Source organism: Dicentrarchus labrax, unplaced genomic scaffold (assembly GCF_905237075.1).
Source record: "Dicentrarchus labrax unplaced genomic scaffold, dlabrax2021, whole genome shotgun sequence".
Taxonomy (NCBI): domain Eukaryota; kingdom Metazoa; phylum Chordata; class Actinopteri; family Moronidae; genus Dicentrarchus; species Dicentrarchus labrax.
The window spans coordinates 25,434,221-25,455,714 of NW_026136721.1; the positions used below are offsets into that span (position 1 = coordinate 25,434,221).

At 39.7% G+C, this 21,494-nt stretch overlaps 2 protein-coding genes across 4 annotated transcripts in view; both read right to left on the reverse strand.

Annotated features, from left to right (window-relative positions):
* Positions 1-2,700: 2,700 nt before the first annotated feature.
* On the reverse strand, positions 2,701-10,702 carry mogs (mannosyl-oligosaccharide glucosidase). Its single transcript, XM_051385024.1, has 5 exons — positions 10,610-10,702; positions 8,285-8,648; positions 7,062-7,285; positions 6,747-6,940; positions 2,701-5,308 (listed from the first exon to the last, which is right to left on the reverse strand). Exons 2-5 carry the CDS (start codon positions 8,631-8,633, stop codon positions 3,538-3,540), a joined length of 2,538 nt encoding a protein of 845 aa, XP_051240984.1. The 5' UTR covers positions 8,634-8,648; positions 10,610-10,702; the 3' UTR covers positions 2,701-3,537.
* A 1,060-nt stretch (positions 10,703-11,762) lies between these two features.
* The window catches only part of pdcd4a (programmed cell death 4a), a 31,096-nt gene continuing 21,364 nt past the window's right edge, over positions 11,763-21,494 (reverse strand). For 2 of the 3 annotated variants that reach the window (XM_051384009.1, XM_051384010.1), the window contains exons 2-11: positions 20,114-20,413; positions 19,558-19,655; positions 17,154-17,267; positions 16,811-17,032; positions 16,536-16,633; positions 16,024-16,138; positions 14,562-14,669; positions 13,768-13,878; positions 13,519-13,658; positions 11,763-12,979 (exon numbers count right to left, since the gene is read on the reverse strand). In XM_051384009.1, the coding sequence (XP_051239969.1) occupies positions 12,928-12,979; positions 13,519-13,658; positions 13,768-13,878; positions 14,562-14,669; positions 16,024-16,138; positions 16,536-16,633; positions 16,811-17,032; positions 17,154-17,267; positions 19,558-19,655; positions 20,114-20,413 (1,358 nt within the window). In that variant the 3' untranslated portion in view covers positions 11,763-12,927. Of the gene's footprint in view, positions 12,980-13,518; positions 13,659-13,767; positions 13,879-14,561; positions 14,670-16,023; positions 16,139-16,535; positions 16,634-16,810; positions 17,033-17,153; positions 17,268-19,557; positions 19,656-20,113; positions 20,414-21,494 lie in introns of those variants that run through there. The other variant, XM_051384008.1, reaches the window with a different exon arrangement.

Here is a 21,494-nt window from a genome sequence, read left to right on the forward strand (position 1 = left end):
CAGTTCATAGCCATGAGGCTCAAGGAATACACAAAGACAGATAAGAAAATGCATACGTCACAAGGAGTAGAAGTTCATAGTCAGTTTGCCCAAAAGCCTTGTTTATTTGTATGGGAGGCAAAAAAGTTGTGTCATAGGAGTACAGGCACACACACACACACACACACATTATCATGTGGCCTCAGGACAAAACATCTGACATCTCCAGTGAGATGTTATGAACATACAAGCCCACATACGCACAGAAAACCTGTGTGAGAGCCAGTATTGCAGGAGCAGTGATCATCTAGAAATACAGCCTGCCACCATATCTTAAATCCAAATTGAGCCATTAGCATAATTATCCACTTATACTGCTTTAATTCTAAGTAGCTCTCCATTGTAAGTAAAATGATAGCTAAGCTGTATTCAAAAAGCCTCTTTTCCACTCTCAAATGCCTTATTAATTAGCTCCCTCTAGCATAAGTTCCCAGTAATTACATTCGATACAGAAGTCTGCTCTACAAGGGGGGTATTTCCAGCAACTATTGGACAACTTCTTTTTTAATTACTCTACAGATGTATAATGATTTCCATCATAAAAATATTCTATTTCAACATTGAGAAGACATTTTGAGACTGCATTCACTCCGTGTTCACTGGACTCACTAGTCAATTCATTGGTAGTAGGCAATCACAAAATATTCACTATATAGAAGCTTTGATAAGGTTGGGATGATATGCAAATGAATACTCACTGACTCATCTGTTTATTATGCAGTCACATTAGTTAGCTCTGATGCTGTTTGGCTATTATCCCATCTCACTGTGAAAAAAGGGTCTTGGGTGAGGGGGATGGATTGCGCAGTGAGTGCTTTAGTCACACAGATTGTTCGCACTCTTCAAAGAAATAAATGCATTTTCAACTGTAGTTGCATTGAGGGGATGTGGAATCCATTTCCTCTGAGAGAAACAGCGAAAAGGCAGAGGATATGGCTCATCTGTGTCAAAATCCCTTGATACCATGCTTTGCGTTAACAGGTCAAAGGGTCAAATGATGAGCTTGTGTCTCCCACGACTCAGCCTGAAGGCAATAATTGCACATTGATACACGATACACTCATTTTTTAGATCTAAACTCACAACCATTCAATCAATGGAAATTTTCACAATGTTGAAAAAAATCTAAAAGATGAATTTGAAACCTTTTTTAAGATGCACACAGGTACTAACTTACAGTGTGTATTCATGTTGCTGTTCATTTACAGTGAACAGTGAAAACTACTGTTTTCAGTAAAAAAAAAAAAAAACTGAGGGACATGCTGTATCCTCTAATAAATGTGGTACAAGTTCCAATCTGTGGCTTCACAGCCTATCTGCTGTTCTGCTAACTGATAGAGGCACTATTTTTAGCCATGCAACCTTAATGCACCATGCTAAACCATCAACTATACAACTGCACATCTAGCCCATTCAAAGGATTCATGAAAGTCTAGAGGTTGGAACCCAGTGGTCATGCACACAGACTGAGAGCCTGTATCAGTGCTCTCAGTACCAACGTTTTATATTTGGTGTCAAAGTATTAATAAGAACATTGCCACAGTATGCCTAGGAGTGTGAATGTATGTCAGCATATGTCAAGGAGTGAAAAGAATTTGCCATCCATGTACTCTCCATGCCTTTTGATTTTAGCTAATTAAGCACCTAGCCCTCACAGAAACTGCGCTCCATGGAAACCATGCAAAAAAGCAGATTGACGTCAGCTAGAGGCCTTCGAATGTGCCATCTGACAAAAAGAGGAGGACAGGGCTGCTGTACTTAAGGTCACAGTGTGTTGACGCTAGTGTCTGCTTTGACTGACAGAGGTTTGCTGACATTTGTACTGAACACGTGAGGAGTTATTATTAGCTGCAAGATGAAGAAAAAGTCTTGTAATTTTAACAGTATTAGTAATATTACACGCAAATCAATCAACACCTCTTTTTAAAGCTGTACACTGAGTGTGAGGTTAAAATACCCTGGCTCTCCTCTGTACTGTCTAATGTTCATTAAATATTAAAACTCTTTTTTTGAACAATATACACAGAAGTAGAATAATGTAGATAAATATAAGAAAAAGAAGGCATGGAATGATTTCATCTACTGCCAGTAGACAGTAGGGCAACATTAGGGCAAGAAGGCCAAGATTATACTTACTATCCAAGAGTTTAAAATAAAAAAAAAATCACATTCAAAAACTATGCATGCAGAAGGATGTGAATTTAAGGTACGCATATGCACAGTAACATGAAGCAACCAACAGTTGTATTAATAAATTGCATTTTAAGGTTTATTGTTCACTGCCTTCTTTCTGAGTGAGTCAGTTGTAATATTGAATTTAAGATGAAATGCCGTTCTAGTCTCAGTTGTTTTACATTACGTTAATCAAAGACAAGGATTAATCAATTATGTTTACAAACCAAGATTATGTCTGTTTTATTTGTGAGAGACTCGACATACTCCCAGTTTTACACAGCAACAGTGACAGAATAATCTTCAATAACAAGTGCCCGGTGTGAAGCTGTGTCAGGGTCTGAGCCACGACAACCAATCTCAAACTAATATACGGACTGAGAAAAGGTCGATGGTAGTTTTTTGTCTATTGCATTCCAAGCACAATTTACTTTCATAAATGGAGAAGACAACCCAACAATACCAAAAAAGTACAGCATGACAAAAAAAAATATTTAAACCGTTTATTGTTTTTAACAAAACAAAACCAACGTCACAGTCAATGTTGTATTCCCTGCCAGTCAAAGGCTGTCTATACAAAATATGGCAGCTTTTAGAAGCAGTAATTTAAGAAATGTTGAGCAAGACTGTATAGAACCTTTTTGTTTTTTGAAAGACTCAAATAATTAAATATCAAAATGACAAATAATCAAGACAGAGAACTGAGGACACATGATTAAAGAGAAATGGCACAATAAAGAATAATGGTTCTCATTTGTCAAGCGAATGCACAACTTGCTCACTTATGCACTTACAAATCTGAATGGAGTTGTTCACATATGACATCACACATACAGTGTGGTATAGCTCAGAGAGGGGGCCCAGTAGCCTCCTGCATCTTAAAGAAAAATACTGTAATCACCTGTCTGTCTTGATTTTCCATATTAAAACATTGCAGTTCGAAGCAATGAAATTGCGTGTGTCTGAAGTTGTGAGAGATGTGAGTTCCTTAAGTGTTTCCTAAATGCATCTTAAGTATATAACTGAAGCACTAGACAGTGCTTGGCTCCACATACAGCAAAGACAGGGTAGCTGCACTTACACTTGTTTGAAATTGCCCTTCAGAGAAATACCTGTGTGAAACCTGTTATTTTAATGGTTAAATGTGGAAATGTGATCATAAATTCCTGTTTTTCAGCTTGAAATTACAGTTCAATACCTAGAAGTTTCATCAACAAAAAAAGACACATTACTGTATCTTAACACCTGATCATGTCGTTGTTGTCAATCAAATGAAGATAAATGAAGGCCAATATCTTGAGAAAACATGAGAAAAAATCTACAGTATCAGTACTGTTCAGCCATCATTAATACTGTCAGGGCTGACCAGCCAGTGAAGGGGTGGCTTCCTTGGCCCCTGCCAGTGCTGTCATTGTACTGTTCCCAGATATACCCTGTTTCAACATACTGTCTATAAACATTATTGATAATGTTAGTCCTGAGTTCCTCATAAAGAGCAGCTGCCTTCTCTTGGTATGGCCCTTCCATGTTGCTATAGTGGTGCAGGGCTCTGACTGCCAAATAGTTGATGTTAATCCATATCGGTCCCCTCCAGTAGGGAGCATCGTGTTCTGTGTTTCGCTTCATATACATTGGATCGGACTTAGAGAGCGAACGCAGGCCGTAGGGTGTCCACAGCTTATTGAAGTCTCTCATGTCACGGAAGATATGTTCTAGTTCGGGCGAGTCTGGTCTAAGAATGTGCAGTAAGAAAGGGAACAAGCTAACATAACCCAAAGCATTAACAAACTGCTTCTTGGGGGCCCGGCGCACTGAGCGAACAAGGCGTGCCACAGGAAACTGATGGCGAGGTTGTCCGGGAGGGACGTACACCTTCTCCTGCTGCAAGGACACAGCCTGGGTGTGGTTGCCAAAGTCACTGAAAGCATGAAGTTGTTCTGACCAGTGGAGCTCATTCAGCAGGTTGTTGTCACTGAGCACTTGGTGGGAGATTTCATAGTCCTCATGGGGCTCGCCTAGAAGCCTTGCTATACTTGCCATGATGCCTGAGGACAAGGCCATCCAGCAGTGTAAATCCACATGGCGCTCATCTGCTGATGGATGTGAGGCTCGAGGGTAGTCATCCAGCCCAGAAGTCAAGGTCTTGGGATTGAGGAAAAGATTAGTGTCCTTGTCACGTCCACGCCACCGGTAGGAGTTTGGTAGGGGCCCTGTCTGTGTGGTGTTGTACCATTCAAACCAGGTTTTCAGTCGGGGAAAGAGTCGTCGGAGGAAAGGCAAGGTTGGTTGAGCTTCCGCATTTTCTGGACTTGAAGAGAACTGTTCAATAAGTTCCTGAAGAGCTAAGAAAAGAGTAGGTGGGTTGGCATTCTCATTACGCTGAACAACAAACTCAGCAGGAACTTTACTGCGAGCCTCGTCTCCCAGGATCTGCTCACGGGGGATCCAGCCCTCGATATTGATCAGGTCTAACCAGTGGGCAATAGCCTCCCTTGTTACCTGAGGATCCCACTTGCTCAGCAGCAGCTGGTGAAAGCCCTCGTCCCAAAGGAACCCTCTGGGAAAGAAAGAGCGTGACGGTACGGCAGTGAATAAAGCGCCTTCAGGGTACAGGAGCGGGTATTCATTGTAGACTGACTGTACCACTGACTGTCCAAAGAAGTAGCCCATTCCACCCAACATGTTGCTAAGTGCTGCCTTGCCAAATTTAATATGTGCTTGGCTAAAATCTTTGCTCTCAAGGCCAAATGTCTTCTCGAACTTCGTGTCAAACTCAGCTTTCCTCTTCTCCAGCTCCTGAGTCATGATGGAGCCCACCAGTTGGTTGGGACGGTTGTGGAAGCTCCCAGACTCAAACAGAACTTCGATCTGGAATGGCGTCTGGACGGTCACCTGGTGAACCACAAAATCGCTCTCTTTCCTCTTGTCAGTGGGTTTCTGTTGGTTTTGGTGATGGGGGGGATTGTAGGTGTCCACAGCTATGTAGTGCCTCTTTTCACCAGAGGGAGGACTGTAGACAAACCTGCGGTTCAGACTGTGCTTCACAATGTCAGTCAGCTTCTCCAAGCCAGGAGAGACAGTCTGAAGATAGTTGTAACTGAAAAGACAAGGAACTATTGTTAACTACCCTGTGTTTTTCTTTTAAATCTATGAAATAAACACACAGATCTTTAACATAGGTCATAGTCAGGCACTGACACAGAACTGGTCTCAACTGCACTAGCTATGTTTCTGAAGCCTTAGCACGCTGTATGTTAACATGAAAGTTGAGCATGGTGTAAGACTTTGCAGTCTCATATTGTATTATGTATATTGTACTGATGACTCAGAGGTTAAGCGACTGGTCACAGTCAAATTAAACTTTAAGCTCAAACTTTCACTTTATCATCCATCTTCCTACAATAAATAATAACTCAAACAATTCTTATCTTTTCTATCTGTGCATACTGTACCTTTTTATTTGCTATGCTGGTCTTCTCTGGAAACCTCATGAAAGTGTGAAATATTGGTGCTCCCTAGCAGAGTCCTGATCCACTCAATACAAAAAATAATGGCAACGACAGTTCGTTCTGAAAGTGTATAAACACCTTCACTGATTAAATGACAGAACTCTTATGGAAAGGGTCTTCTTTTCTTTGGTTTGTTTTCTCTTGCTTGTGGCTTGCTCCTTGTAGGGATTGCCACAGTGCATCATCTGTAGATCTGATGATCCACATATTTGTTTGACATAAGCTTTTTATTTCTGGATGCCCTTCCTGATGCAACCATCCCCATTTATCCAGGCTTTGGAACAGCTATTAGCAATGCACTGGCCTGTGCAAATGGGGGGGGGGGGGGGTGGTGTCAGTGTCTTGCCCAAGGACATTTTGACATGTGGACAGCAGGAGATGGGGACTGAACCTCCAACCTAATCAGTAAACAACCCTCTCTATCAACTGAACCACAGCCTCCCATTTTTAAACATTATATGTAGTATTATGTATAACCTGCTATAATGTATACCGCAACTTTCAGGATTAAGAAAACCTAATTCCTGCAGTGTGTTTTTGGATTGATGAATCAAAGGCTGAACCTTCTGATTTTGCTGCCATCTAGTGGTTTGATTTTCCTTTAACCCAGTAGTAATAATTTTAGCGTCATTCAAATAGTGCTTTTCTATATAAAATATTCGGTGACTCTCTCACTTTATATCGCCACATGCATGCATCTGTACATGGATATTTGGCTCATAGGCAGTTTAAATGGTCACTGTTCATTGCTGCTACATGACAGGGTTTTTCTACCCTCACTGACTGATATTTGGGACTATTTGGATTAGCACTGCAAAACATAACTATATCCTATTCCTTAAATAATAATTATTTAGTATTTAGGGTCAATTGTTGCAGGTAATATTTTTTTTTCACTGCATATCTTTAATCCTGATGCAGTTGAGAACTGGCAGTCATTCTACAGCTCCAGCTCACTTGTCCTTGATCACTCTCTTTTGAAACTGCTGCTGACTTTACCATTCACTCCTGTATTCATGCATTTACCTGGCATATTTGGCACTGGATAATTCCCCGGTAACAGGCTTTCGGAAAGTGATCTTAAAGTTTCCAAGCTCCTCTGAGAAACCAGCGATGGATGCGAGGCGGTTTCTCTCCTCGACGTGAGCCTCCAGTGTGCCCTGTGTGTCTGCTGCTGCGTAAAACATCAGGGAGATGACTGGCGCTTGAGGGGCAGAGCTCTGGTGGGTACAAATAGAAATCATTAAACATAGGCAGTAACTGCAATTGCTTTAAATAAATGGTACATTTTTAACCACACAAAATACATTTAGGTACATTAAGCTAGGAGTCAGTACTCACATGCTGTTTGGCAGTGATCCTCCAGGTCCAGTCTCCTCCATGATCCCCTCCCATCCTCTTGACAAACTCCGTAGTTAGTGTGAAATCATTGTCTCGGATTTCCTGGACCCCAAAGGTGATCCCATCATGCATCAGCCAGCCATAGCCATGCAAACGATCCCCTTGCTCACAAGTGTGCCTCAGGTTTACATCCATGTCAGAAAACTGACGCATCCACATCATGCCTGGGGAGATGTAACAATGAAAGTAAAGATTTGGTAGTACAGCACAAAGTATGCACAAATGTATAATTTGGAAAATAAACAGTTAACAGTTTCACATAAAAGGTAAGTCCCAAGACTCACTGGCTACACGCACCAAGTTACCAGCCAACTGGGTTTCGAGAACAGCAGTGTTTAGTTATGAGTTGTTACTCAATATTGGAAAATGCAGTTCACTTTTTGCTGTCAACTAATTAACAATATTGGTCATCCAAATTGGTTGACAGGGTAAACAGTCCTAGGAACTGTGGCCAGAATTTACTTGAATTTGACAAGTGCCTGGGCTTGTTTCCCACCCTGTCTCTGATCCAGTGAAATTAAACAACAAATCAAGTATTTTTGTAAAACCTCATATTAAACTGTACTAGTTGTTTGGGATTTTGGTTATATAGTGACACCTTTAACATCCATCTTTCCCCTTTTATTTCTTCTTAAGTAGTTTCTAGATTACAATTCATTGAAGCTATATGATGTTTACACTGAGAGAAATGTTCAAACCCATGACTCCATGTTTTCTTATGGCTGCACCATTCTATAAAATGGAAATGTTCCTAGATTTATTTTGCTTTGTATCTATTATCTTAGCAATAAAGCTCTATGAACTTAACAGAATCAATGGAGGTTCAGAAAATATGGACACAGTATCATATCACATAGTGTATATGAATATCTGTATCTGTCAAATACTGTATATTGTGATATTTTATTCTGTCCATATCACACAGCATGACCAATATCGCCACTATGGGGACTGTGACAGTGACCCAGGTGGTCTGTATCAATTATTCACTGCCTTTGTCTCTACATGACAGCATCATTAATCTTGGTGGCCTCTCAGTGGTTCATATGAAAGAGATTTGTAAATTGAATCTGATCTGTACAATATTTCAAATGGTTTCCTTTAACTGTTTCGCCACAGATTTACATGGCAGCTTCAGCTTGACTTTGAACGTGTCAGCCTACCTGTTACAATCGAACTGGGAGTTTTGGTTTTCATGCCGAAGTAGACCTGAGGCCTGTATGAGCCCCAGAACCTCTCCGGAGAAACCTTGGCACTGCTGCTATTGGCATCCAGGACAGGAGGTGATGGGTGCAAGGTCACCACCCGTTTGGCCAGGCTGGACCGCATGTAGAGGGCGTAAAAGAACCAGATCAGGCTGAATATGCAGAGGCCAATGGAGATGTTGATGAAGACTTTGCCAATATCAACTTTCTTTTTCTTCTCTTTGCGGTGAAATGCAGTGGGCTTCTCATCTTTCCTTGGAGGGGGAGCAGCTTCACCAGTCACCACCCTCTTCCTCTGCCTGCCCATCCTGCCCTTCTGAAGCTGGAAACAAGAAAAGGTGTTAAAGATACTGAGAGGTAACTGAAGGTTTGGTTTTAAACTGTGTTTTTTTATTAACTTATCAATCAACAGTTTTATACATGTGCACCTGTTTTGTGCATGTATCTATTAATAACGAGCAAATTACACAAAAGTGTGCAACAACATACAATATTAAGTTACAAGTCATTTATTTTTGCTGCAGTACAGGATCCAATAGTTATTGAACCTTAGATATCCCAGGTATGCAGTTACTTTAGTAGAATTTGGTTAAGGTACTACACACCTTTTTGGACTTCCAGCTCTCAAGCTGACTCTTTCATTACCCTCAGAAATTTTAAAGCTTTATTATCTGACGTTTTTTTATAACTCCTGAAACTGTTTCTATTGACATAATATTTATCTCTTGATTATTGGTAGTCTGCCTTACACTACACAGTTAAACTATCCAATTAGCTGACAGTTTATCAGGTACATCTAGCTAAAACTAGTAAATTCTATTTTAATTAAGATTATAATTTTGTTGAAACTGTTTAAGAAATTGTTGATTCATCTTTGTGGTGATTTTGAAGGCTGAGAGCTGATTTAGTCCACCCTCAATCTCATATATAGACTTAACTAACAGGTAGACTAGATATCATAAACACAGCAACATGAACTACAGCCTCCAAATTAACCATAAAGTTGAATAAAAACTGTTCCACCATGACTGACTGACTTATTTCAGGACTATTGTATTATACTGTAATAGTTTAAGCTAGATCCACCTAATAAACTGGTCACTAAGAGTATGTTATTTCTCATGTTTCTCTTTTTTTGGATAAAGCTTATCTGAATAAAGTGTCTAAGGATAGAGGGTGTTATACACAGTACCGATATTTAAAGCACTTTGCTTTGGTCTATAGAAATAAATAGCACACATACATGAATAAAACTGATTTGAAATTGACTAGCTGGATGTATGACTGTAACTGTTTTTTATTCTTGAGTCTCTCTTTAGAAAGAGATCTTGATTTCAATGAGACTACCTGATAAAATAAAAAAAGTACACAAAATTCTAGCTATTTTACAGTTAACCAAACAACCAAAAGGTGGAGCCAGGGTGTAGGGTATGCAGTTCTAAAAAAAAAAAAAAGGCACACATCTAACAATAACAGATAGGCATACTGGTTTTACATGTTTTACACCATTTCTGTTGACTCTGTAATCTGTAGCTACACAGCTGCCAGTTTATTAGCTCCACCAAGCTGAAAACTAATGCAGTCTCATACAACAGCCCTGCACTAAATCCTCCTTTAATGGAGGTAAAGACTGTGATTCAACAGTTTGTGTGGGTGTGCATCTTGGATTGAAATATAAGAAACACCTCCCCGTCCACGAAGGTAGGATTCATCCCAGTGCTGTTGTACTAGACAGCATTAGTTTTACCAAACATTGTGCACAAAACTCTAGAGTTTATACTAGATGCTAGATACATGATATGGCTCTACTTATAACGATATCTCAGATAAAACCTCGTCCTTATAAATCCTGTACAAAGCTATCTGTAACGTACGTGAACTTCACGTCATATCAGGCTACAGAGCAGTCTAGCTAGGTTTACGTTGCGTGGTGTATGAATGCAGAAACAAGGGGCTTTATCACGTCGCCGAACGTTTTACAAGTTAAACACAGCTCCTATGCATAGTGTCTCCAATTTAAGTAGCGACCACCTGTTTTAAAAGAGCACACACTGAGTTGGTAACTCGCCTTTACGCCCCGGCAATGCAACGTTGCCTTGCAAGGCTGCACGCTACTCGCTAGTTAGTGGCGTAATGCTAACGTTAGTTGGGCTTTTTTTTTTTCATTTTTTAACGAAACTGACCTGTCGCAAGATAATACAGCTGCAATTAGTCGCCAGGTAATTAAATACGGAGCCTATTTGTAGTTCTAGCTTAATGTTCATTGAGCAAATGGTTACCGACCTGTCAAAATACCGGAATCTCAGCTGCTCATCATACGTTGCTAGCTCACTAGCCACTTCCTGGTTACTAACTCGTTTCCACTGACGTGTACTTCGCTCCCCGGTGTACGTGTGACGTCATCAATTACCTTGCCACCTGCACGTCGTGCGACTGAAATATGATTTTACTGTTTCTGTTTTTTTAATGATACTAGTGGAGGTTTTTTGTCTTGCTTTGGTAGAATGTATTATTATTTGGTTTCCTGCCAGATGGAGTACAGATGAACTCTTGCTGTGTACATTTCGATTCATCTTATTATTGTGCATGCCAAATTTAATGTTCATAAATGTGAATGTACTGGTAGGAAACCGTGCTTTGTTGCCTTCCTCAAGAGAAATTAAGCAATACATTTATTCAATTTGACACTCTTTTAAAATAAAAAGCAATTAAGACCATATCAGCCTGTACCACATTAAATATGTATTTATAGACCCACCCCCAGCATATCTTTGTCTTTTCCTCTTTTTATGTATTCCTTTTATTTCATATATCTCTCATGTGTTTCTTGTTTCTTTGTTACTGCATGTTCTCAGTTTCTATACATGTACACTGTCTTCATTATGAGAAATAAAGAGGAAATACCAAACTACTGACGTTTGCGAGAAGAAAAAAATGCAAATATGACACTGTAGAGGGAAATGTGGAATTTTATTGAAATATAATATCAACTTCTTGTGTAGGGGAGTGTGTTGGGAATAGTTGGCTGATCCAATAGTACAAAGATGACTGTAGTTATACAAAACATTAACATAATAGCCTATATCTGCATGCATGGAAGAGTGTCTGTGAATTACACCAATTTCCAAATAGGAACCATTTAACATAAATTCCCTCAACCAGTCATTTACACTGCAGGCATAATAAAGTTGTGCTATGAAGTCACACAGCAAAGTATTTTTAGATGTACCATAATTGAGCTTTGGGAGAAAAAGAAATCAATCCTTTGGCTTCGAACTGCTTCTCAGTTACAGGTTTAAGTTAACATTGTTACACCTGCTCTGACCATTAGTCGTAGGTAGATGGTATATGAGACAAACTGACAAAAGAAGGTACAAAGATGAGGTTGAACCATACATTGATACTTCAAAAATAAAAATAAAAAAAATGCAGAAACTTCGTTTTGATGCTTTTTTAATGAATGAAATATATTTCTTAGCCACATTTACTTTGGTCAACATGTAAAACTGTTACAGACAGTGGCAAAAAAGTCTGAATGATGCTTAACATATCGTCCTGCAAGAAAAGGTGGGGTTTCCATTTCACAGACATAAACAGATTCCAAGTTTAAAGACAATTTCCAGATTAAATCTGCTTTTAAATTCTGCTTTACAGAAGATTTGGTCACCTGTCCAGAGTCCATTGTTGACCATGTGAGCTGTAGATCCATTTATTGCAAGCAAAGTCAGAGTGCTCAAAATACTGCGGTTTAGTTTTTTCATTTATTAAATTTTTTTGTTGTTTTTTTTTTTAAATACACACATTAACCTCAATTTAGTTTTATTTTTCAAAAAGGGCTCCCAAAGTATATTTGGCCCTAATGCATGTTTCAAATAAACACCCAAACAGAGCCAAAACACTTGCTCTGACTGCCGTGCTTTACAAAGTGAACATTTGGCCTCAGAGGCCAAGAACCAATGAAAAAAAGACAACAAAAAAACACTGTTCGTAAAGGATCGATAGAACCACTTGAATCAGAGGCTAATAAAGCATGTTGTCAATGAAAATTATTTCAAATAATCTGTGGCAGAAAAAAAGGTTTAGATCCTTGCTGTTGAGCTAAATTATTAAGTGCTCACTGAAGTATGCTATGTCTTTTAAGTGCTTTTTTTCCATTTATAGCACATTTCATGAAAACTGAAAAACATAGACATGGCAACAAAGCAAGCAAAGCAAGAACCAAAAACACCCCAATTCATTTCCCACACTCCCCAGCTTGTCCACTCGTTTTTCTGTCGCTCTCACTTGAATTATTCTTGAAAAACAGGTACAGAGACTGAGGCAAGAGGGGCACATCAACCCCAGAAATAAAGAATATTCATACAAAAAAAATGTCAAAACAGTGAGTAACAAGATGAAGGGGAACTGAACGGCCGGGCCACGCTTCAGTCTACTTTCACCGAACGTCAACGCTGGTTTGTTTAATGACAACATCATTAAGAGAGGAACAAGGAAACTTTACACTGCCAGCATGCCCGCTTTGAGGGGAAACATGCTGGAGCGGCAACACGGGTGCCACGACCTGTAGACACCCCTCCTCTTCCTGCTCTTCCTCTTGTGGATTAGGTCTTGATCACTCCTCCATCTCCTTCGCTTACAAAACGCTTCCGCCCTCTAGTGGAGGAAACAAGGGTTGAGAGATATATAATTTTGGTGTGCACTGTACAATATTTAAGGTTATGGCTAGTTTTATTTTCTATTTTTTCTTGTTGTCAACAAATGCTGTAAAAAAAAATACCAAAACCAAAAATGAATTTATCCTAATAATAAGTATTGTCCGTGTAGTCAAAGTCTGATACAGCTTATGTCTCTATGCCATAGGAGTCAACTGGGTTGGAACAGCTTTTTACAAGTAAAATACAAGCACTTTCAAGGTACCTACATATCTAAATTATAACTATAAATGCAAAAAAAAAAGTTTACACCCCCTTTTTAATTTCATCCCACACCCACACCCCCACCCCCCCATTTACTTTTTAGTGCCTATGAATAAGTGGGCTTGGGGCTGAGGGCCACAGACATTGAAGGGAAGTATTGAGAGATGGTCATTATTGGTTGTGGTGTTTTCTTAGGATTTGTTGACAATTAGAAAAATATTAAATAACACCTGTTGCTATTAAAGAATGATTTAACAATGTTTATGGCCAACTAACCTGGAGGGACAGGTATCCCTCAGCTGTTTGGTGATGACAGACTCCTGATAGCAGAGGTCCACAAAGGTCTCCATTATAGAGTGGGCATGTGGTACATCAAGGTTGATTTCAGGGAGCTCTTCATAGACACGCTGGAAGCCCTACATGATAAAAATTTATAAAATACACATACATTTTCATATAAAATCATGTCTTTCATAGAGAAATATATTTTTAACCCAGTACATAAAAAAAAAAAAGGGCACTGACCCTGTTCATCTGATCCACAGTGATGAGGCCCGTTTTCCAGAAGGACTTCAGCAGCTTTATCATCATATGACTGGCAGTGTCTCCTTTTGACTCCAGTACCATCACTATGGTCTGAAACATAATGATAAAACATTTAATGTGTGTAAGGAAGAGGAGTGTGCTGCCATCGTCTAATGATAAAGATCAGCAGAATCAATAAATGGTGATCATAAATGATCTTTTTACATTTTACCACACGGTGGTATTGTTTGCCATTATTTTATACACCAAAGAGGAGAAGGTGCAGTAGTTTAACAATAACAAAACATGTCTGTTTCTTCTTTTAATTTGCAATTATGGAAAAGAAAAATCCAGTGAGACAAATGGCAGAAAAACAGAGTGAATAATTTCCAAATATGCTGCACATGTAGAACAAACAGCACCAGGCTACACAACAGTAAACTGTCCACTGTGTACACAACTGAAGCCATAGAAAACACAGAGTAATACATGTAGTGCAAATGAGGAACCACGTCTGCCAGGCACACACTGCCCTTGGCAGAAAACAGAAATGACTGTCACCAAGAGATTTTTTTTTCTTCCTCTGCAGTTCACTTGACTGGGCAAGAAAAACGCTTCAAAAATAAAAAAAAAGGCTCACTCTCTTGAAGTTAACTTGTATCTTATTGTCATAATGTGGGGAGAACATGGAGACATCTCACATAAAACCGATTGACATATCTGCAAATGTGATTTATACTTGAGACAGTTCTTAACTTGTGCCATAGTTCAAGACTGACACATGGCTTTAATACCTCATAGACCAGCTCATGGTGGAAGTGTGGGACTTCCAGGTCCCGCAGACAGCGCTCAGCCTCCGTCACGTCTCCTGATATCAGGTACTCCTTGAGCAGGAGGTTCATCTGGAATGAGAAGACAAACAGGCACAAAGAAAACATTATTTTTTGTCTTGTTGTTGAGATTTCTGTGTGCAGCTGGAATTAAGTAAAACCTGTAACCATTGTCGGTGGAGAGGGTTGTAAAGTCTGCCAGATATCATTTGGAATTTTTCTGTGAGGACACAAGATGGAGACACCATTGTTCCATCAGAGCAATAGCATGATGATTATAGTGTCCCTATTGATTGATTGATTGATTGATTGATTGATTGATTGATTGATCTATTGAGTACTACTGTGGAAATGTAAATTATGATGAATTGTCCATGTTTAAGTACAGTTAATTCTATTTAACGCCACAGTCTTCAAGTAGGACAAACCTTTATTTGTTCAAACAGACCCTGGATTTAAAAAATAAATAAATAAATAAAAGCTGAGCGGAGAGCTCAGTAACACCTGAAAGTATCTCCACCTAACAACCTGAAGTCAGCTAGAAAAATAAACATGTCTTCCTGTTTGGTGCTGTGCTTCAATCTTTATTCTCTGCTTCATTTGTTAGTATTGCTTGGTTATGTCAGTCTCGCCACACACAGACACACAGACACACAGACACACACACAGACACACAATGTATTTATGGACCAATTAGTCATACCACTTGAGATTTGAGAGGCATGTGATTGATGCAACAAGTCCAAAACCCTCAAAGCTAGACCAGCACTTGTGAGTCAACTCTGGGTCTAATTCACTGAGCTGGGGGGAACGTGTGGTCGTCTTAGTATTATGGGGAAATAAAGGATGTGATCTGGACAGGCAGGACAGTGACAGAGGAGAGGACGACAACATAGTGAATCAGAAAGAGAACACACTGACAGACCACTCTGCCATTTCTAATCATGCAAAAAAAAAAAATCTCTTAAAATGTTGCATAACTTATAATTCACAAGATGTGGACTTGAAACTCCCACACTATCCACACCCACATTAGCTTGAAAAAGAATTCCAGAAAATCAAGATCATGGAACAATAATTGTAAACAAAGACAAAGCCAAGAGGATGTGGGGTGCAAGGGAGTGCCTGTGTGTGTGTTGTATGCATTTCAGTTAAGAGCTAGGGTGTGTATCCATGTCAGCCTCTCCTGCGCCCTCGTTTTTGCAATTCCTGTGTCTCAGGGGAGAAAGTGCTCTGCTGACACAGCAACATAGCAGAGGCCTGGCCTGTGGCTTTCTACCCAGCATGCATTCCTGCCTTCTGTCTACGTATATGACACGATGTCAATAAAGCAGACCTCGTCGACACAAACACTTTAGGTGTTAGGGGTCATTTATTACATCATTTTGAATGAGGAAACAATCACAATCATTTTTGATCAGTTTACCTCTTTGATGAGATGTTTGACAGGTCTCAGGCCTCCGCCAACACCCCACACATTATCTAGGCGAACCATCTCCCTCTTCATGGTCAGCAGCACTGCGGCACGGTCTAAAGCCACTCTGGGGAAAAAGGAAAAAAAAACAACACAATGTTATTGTTTTTGCAGAGAAATGGGGAAAAATAGCAACGCTTGAGTGAGCATGGAGGTCTAAAATCACCAAGATAACATCACAACATAGATTTTTTTATTTTATTTAAGGCATTATCTGTTAAACACTCTGTACTACAGGAGAGGACGGCATCTGTTTCTCATAAAAAAGTTTTAAACACAGAGAGGAGGAAAGCCAAAGAGGGTTTTCCGCTGAATCTGTTATTAGCTTTTTGCTCATCTGACCATAAAATTAACATCACAAATTCACCTTCGAGAATTGTTAAGAGACTTCTTAGAGCTGTCTGTATTTATGTTGAAGAAGATGATGCTGTATCTGCATACTAATTCTGCTCGCCTTGGCTCACCTGGCATGCTCACAGTCCACTTTGCCCTTGTAACAGTCCAGGAAAGACATGGGGAGGATGTGGTCCGCTATGGCTCTGGCTATAAACTGGCCCAACATCTGAGAAACAAACGTCTTTGATTCATCTCCACATCATGTTTTCTTTTTTTGGCAGTCTAATGTTTAACATTAGTTTCAAGCTATAGAGTTTGATCCACTTATGCACAAAATACAAATTCACACAAACAGGTATCTGTGGCTCTGACTGCCACTTTGCCCTGTGCACATCAGGTCTACCTGTGGAGCCTCCGGTGTGTCCAGTATGAGATCTGGCAGCTCTTTGAGAATCTTGTCAAAGGCACGGGCCATGTCACTTTGTGACAGCAGCTTGCCCGTCAGATCAGACAGCAGGCGGGAGGTCAGCTCTCTGTGGCTGGCCTTGCCTTCCAGGGACAGGGACACAGCCAGGGAGGAGAACTCGTACTTATGCGGGCCCAGGTTGAGCCCCTTCAGTAGCATCTGACGGGAGGAGGACAAATAAACTGTATGAAATTGGGAGTTTACAGAACTATACAGTGTCTAGACAGTACTGTTAGTGTCTCCTGGTCAGCATGCATAGTGAAGGGTGTAGATCATTTACCTGGACCTCTTTTGTGTCTCCATGTTCAAAGTACTCCTGTACAATTGGGTTGACCATTTTCTCCAGTTCCCTCTCGTCTACCTCTGGCACAACAGTTGCATAAACGGTGTCCCCCTGTGCAAGAACAAACACATTATCAGTCAAAAAATGCACAGAAAAAGTGGACGCGCATTTGTATTCATATAAAGTTTTTGCAATTTGCCATGTAAGCATATATATTCCTCTACTTTAAACTATCTGTATTTAGCACTTCAGTCTCAGTTTTGTCCATTGACACTATCAAAATTCTAATATAATAATTTGAGATTATCACTGAGGTTTCTTTGAAAATGTCAGTTTTATCTGTCTCTGTTATAATGTAACTTAAACTTTTTTTTTTCCCTTCAACGCTTGCGTCAGTGGATGCCAAGAGTGCCAGTTACAACCAGTCCAACTGGTGAGGTTTCACTTGACCTGGAGAATGACAGCGAGCGTTGACAAAATAATAATGTTAGCACAGAGGGAATAGATTATGAAGAGACAAACTATGAATGGAGAATAACTTTTTTTAAGAGAAAAGCTGGCACTTATTTTAATGTCCTGGAAGATTTAAGAGTATAAAACATGACGACTCAAATGTCTTGATCTCTTTTGATAAGGCAGAGTTTATATAACAGGAAAAACAAATATCAGTATAAAGATGGACTGTAGCCAAAAGTCCAAAACTCTGAATCACTTTCCTGTTTTCTGCTCATGTTTTAGTGTTTTGGGTCTCTCCCATAACTCTCTACAGTGAACAATTTATGGCCAAATACAGGCAAAATAGTGAACATGTAAATGGTTTTTATTTTTATAGTTTTGGTGATATGGTTTCCATTGCAGGGCCACTGAAAATATTTTTACATTTTGTCATTTTCCCTAAGGACAGGATGACCTGTACCATTCAGAAATCCTTTATCAGGTGATCCCAATTAAAGAACAGTTTCTGCAAACGCCCCAGGTACTTTTCTGTACTCTGACCCAGTTCCCTGTCAACCCACTGACATCTTTCCACTACGATTTTCACAGCCGTTCCCATACCGTTATCAACTTCTTACTGACATAAGCTTCATTCCCACTCTGCAATTCAGTCAGCGAGACCATAACAGGAGACAAACAAACTTTCAGCATCACACAGAGCATTTGCTTGATAAGGGGGTTAAAGATTGAAATTTGCTGTTGATTGCGATGGGAAAGAGCCATCTGAATGAATCATGCGAGTAGGCGTGTTTTAAATGAGCTCTGGCCAAATCATGTAGACTTAAAAAAAAAAAAAAAATTCCCAATAGATTAATTATCTAACATAAATTACAAAACATTTTCTTTTATGTTTTGTCAACCAAGTTTGTCACAAGAGTGGAATAATAATAATGGTGTAATTCATTAGACATGCAAGAGTGCATATGCTCGGTGCTTGTTGTCTGAGCATGGACAGCCATTATATTGTTCACAGAGCAAAGCCTTGTTAATATTCAGTGTGTTTCAGCAGCAGCCCTTCAACATCAGCACGTTTGTTTGACACAAGAAATAAAAGCTGTCATCCAGTAAGCCACAGCTTTGATCAGTGGGCCTCTTTGGAACAAAAAGCTGCTCCATGCAACAGGTCACCAACAACTAACCTCTGCTGGAAAAAAACAGCTCAGAGTATGTGTGTGTACAGGCTGCTGACGCTCAATGATCAGAACGATCAATTCAGCAGCGCAAAGGAAAAATAATCCCTTTAATATTTAGAGTTGAAATAATGAATTGATTCATCCGCAACTCTATCGATGAATTATTCATCTTCAAGTCATTTTTCAGGCAAAATGTCAAAAGACTTTCAGCTGTGGGTTGGACTAAATAAGGAACTTGAAGACGTCACCTTTAAATATAATTATTAAATTCCCCATCTCACTACATAATTAATCAATTAAATTGGCAGATTATTCAGTATTTAAAAATACATTTTGGTTGCAGCCCTAATTTAATGGTTAAATTTACAGTTTAGACTATTTTTTTTTTTTTACTTTGTTCCATTTTCTTCATTTATCTTCATAACAATTACAATAACAGAGTATCACACTTATTAGTTATTAGTGGTGTTTAGTGTGCACTTATTACAATTAATAGAACAAAACCCAGCATGCCACAGGTGCTTAGGGGTTGAGCCATGAGCCACAACACCGCCAGTTCACATCCTTTGTTGGATGTCGTTTCCCAATCTTTCACCCCTCACCCTTCATTTCCTGTAATCTCTCTACTGCCATCTGTCTAATATAAGACATACAATGGCCAAAAATTATAACCAACCCAAGGTTGAGCGTAAAGTCCAACCTCTCTCAGATAAATATGCACATTAATCTATGAACAGTCCTAACTCCAAACAGAGACTGCTACACTCACTCACCTGAGCAGCTTCATCATAGTTGGGGTCCCGTACATCAGGCTCCTCATCTTCATAAACCATCCCAGCAGCCCCCCAAACTCCTTTACCACCTGCTCCACCTGGAGACAACCAGACAGCCAGCAGACAAACCATAAAGGTATGTTTCACATTTCCAACCAATCTAATTGCTGCGATCAACAATCAGCACATGTGCACAAATCACAGATGCCAGAAATTGTCTTCATGACCAAGGTCCAGAAATATGCAAACAAATGTTTCTACCAGTGCTTTTTCCATTTTCAATATGGTAAATGAAGTTATAACCTGTTGTTTATTTACACCAGACATCTCTATGTTCACTGATGTCATCAACAAAAGATGCATTATGTAAAGTTGGCTGAACTTTCTATGGCTACAGAAAATGTTCCTCTCTGCCTCAAAGCAGCAGCTGGGCACAGTGCCTGTGGCTACTCCCCCTTCTCTTACTGTAAAAAAAAAAAAAAAAAAAAAGGCTGTGGCAGCATCTGGAAAACAAAAAAAGCAGAGCGCTGCATATACTAGTGTAGCTCAAATGTACCTTTTTTTGGCAGGCCTCGGCCTTTGCCCGTCCTGGATTTGCGGTCATTGGTGTTTACTTTGCCCTTTGGACTGTGTGGGTCACCTCCTACCAAATCTCCTGATTCAGAGAAAGACTCGCTGGTGGAGTTGCGGGATGACGACTTGCGCAGGCGTCGCTTGGCTTTGGCCTTGAGCCGCGCCTCGTGAAGCGCTTTCTCCTGAGGCGTCCAGTTGCCGTTCACCTCTGCCTCATTCAGATCTTCGTCAACGCTGTAGGGACGGTTAGCCTCCGCCAGGTTGTCATCAAAAGAGAACATCCCTGTGGTCAAAACATTAGAAAGGTTGATGGCCGTTAATGATCTGATTAGTTATTATACAGCCATGAAAGCATGTACAAGTCATTGGAGAGATTATCGGACAGTCAAGTACAATATATGGCTAAAAGGAAGTGGATGCAACCCTTTCTGCCTTCCACCTGACAATGCCACTGTGCACAACGCGAGGTCCATAAAGAAATAGTTTTTTGTGTGGAAGACTGGCAAGCACATAGCCTGTGCTGGACATCAATAATGCTCTTGTGGTTGAATGGGAGCAAATCCCTACAGCCAGTTTTACTAAATCTTATGGAAAGCCTTCCCAGAATAGTGGAGGCTGTTTAACCGTCACATACACCATGTGTCTAATGTTCAAGTGTGCACATACATGTTGTACTTGATGTTCTACATCTTTAAATACTAAATGTTGCATGCTAGACCTTTTCGGTCATTTATTTACAGAAGTGGAATATAATATTCATAGGTATGCTTTCATTAGTATATAATCACCAGAACAGACAAACCAAAAAACGGCTCTAGATAGGGCCATTTCCATTTCTCTGTTGCGCATGGAAAGGGTGGGTTAAACAAGTTAAACAAGATTCCACTACATCCTACACATTGGTCCGTTAACTTGGGTGACAGAAACAAGACATATTAGTAAGAATGTAAACACAAAAAAGGAAATCCTAAAGGAATATTTTATATTATGTGGGAATCTGTATGAGATTAGTTCATTTATGTGTCCAAAAATACATATAATATTAATAAAAAAAGATCTGAAATGTTCTACACTAGTGAATTCATTTCAGAAATAAAACTTTATTTAAACCCATACAAAGTTAATGTAGGCAAACAACTTTCTGCCAGGGATGCACTCTGGTGAAAAGATAAAGTTCTGCCCTTCATTGAATTGGATTCAGTCGGCACCAAAGAGCTCATGACTATAGTGAGACATTATGTATTCATGTCGAACTCATACCGACACTGCTTGGCTTAGATTTATCTGCACCGCAAACACTACAGTTCACCTCTGCTGCATTCAGCAAAATTCTACTAACACCTTTACACTACAGCAACACCAGC

Bases quoted from the DNA above. Each gene is read 5' to 3' on its own strand.
- mogs (XM_051385024.1), bottom strand. From the start codon at position 8,633: ATGGGCAGGCAGAGGAAGAGGGTGGTGACTGGTGAAGCTGCTCCCCCT. The intron at 7,286-8,284 runs GTAGGCTGACAC...ACATCTCCCCAG, and splicing joins TCCCAGTTCGATTGTAACAG to GCATGATGTGGATGCGTCAG. The intron at 6,941-7,061 runs GTGAGTACTGAC...TGTACCCACCAG, and splicing joins GGATCACTGCCAAACAGCAT to AGCTCTGCCCCTCAAGCGCC.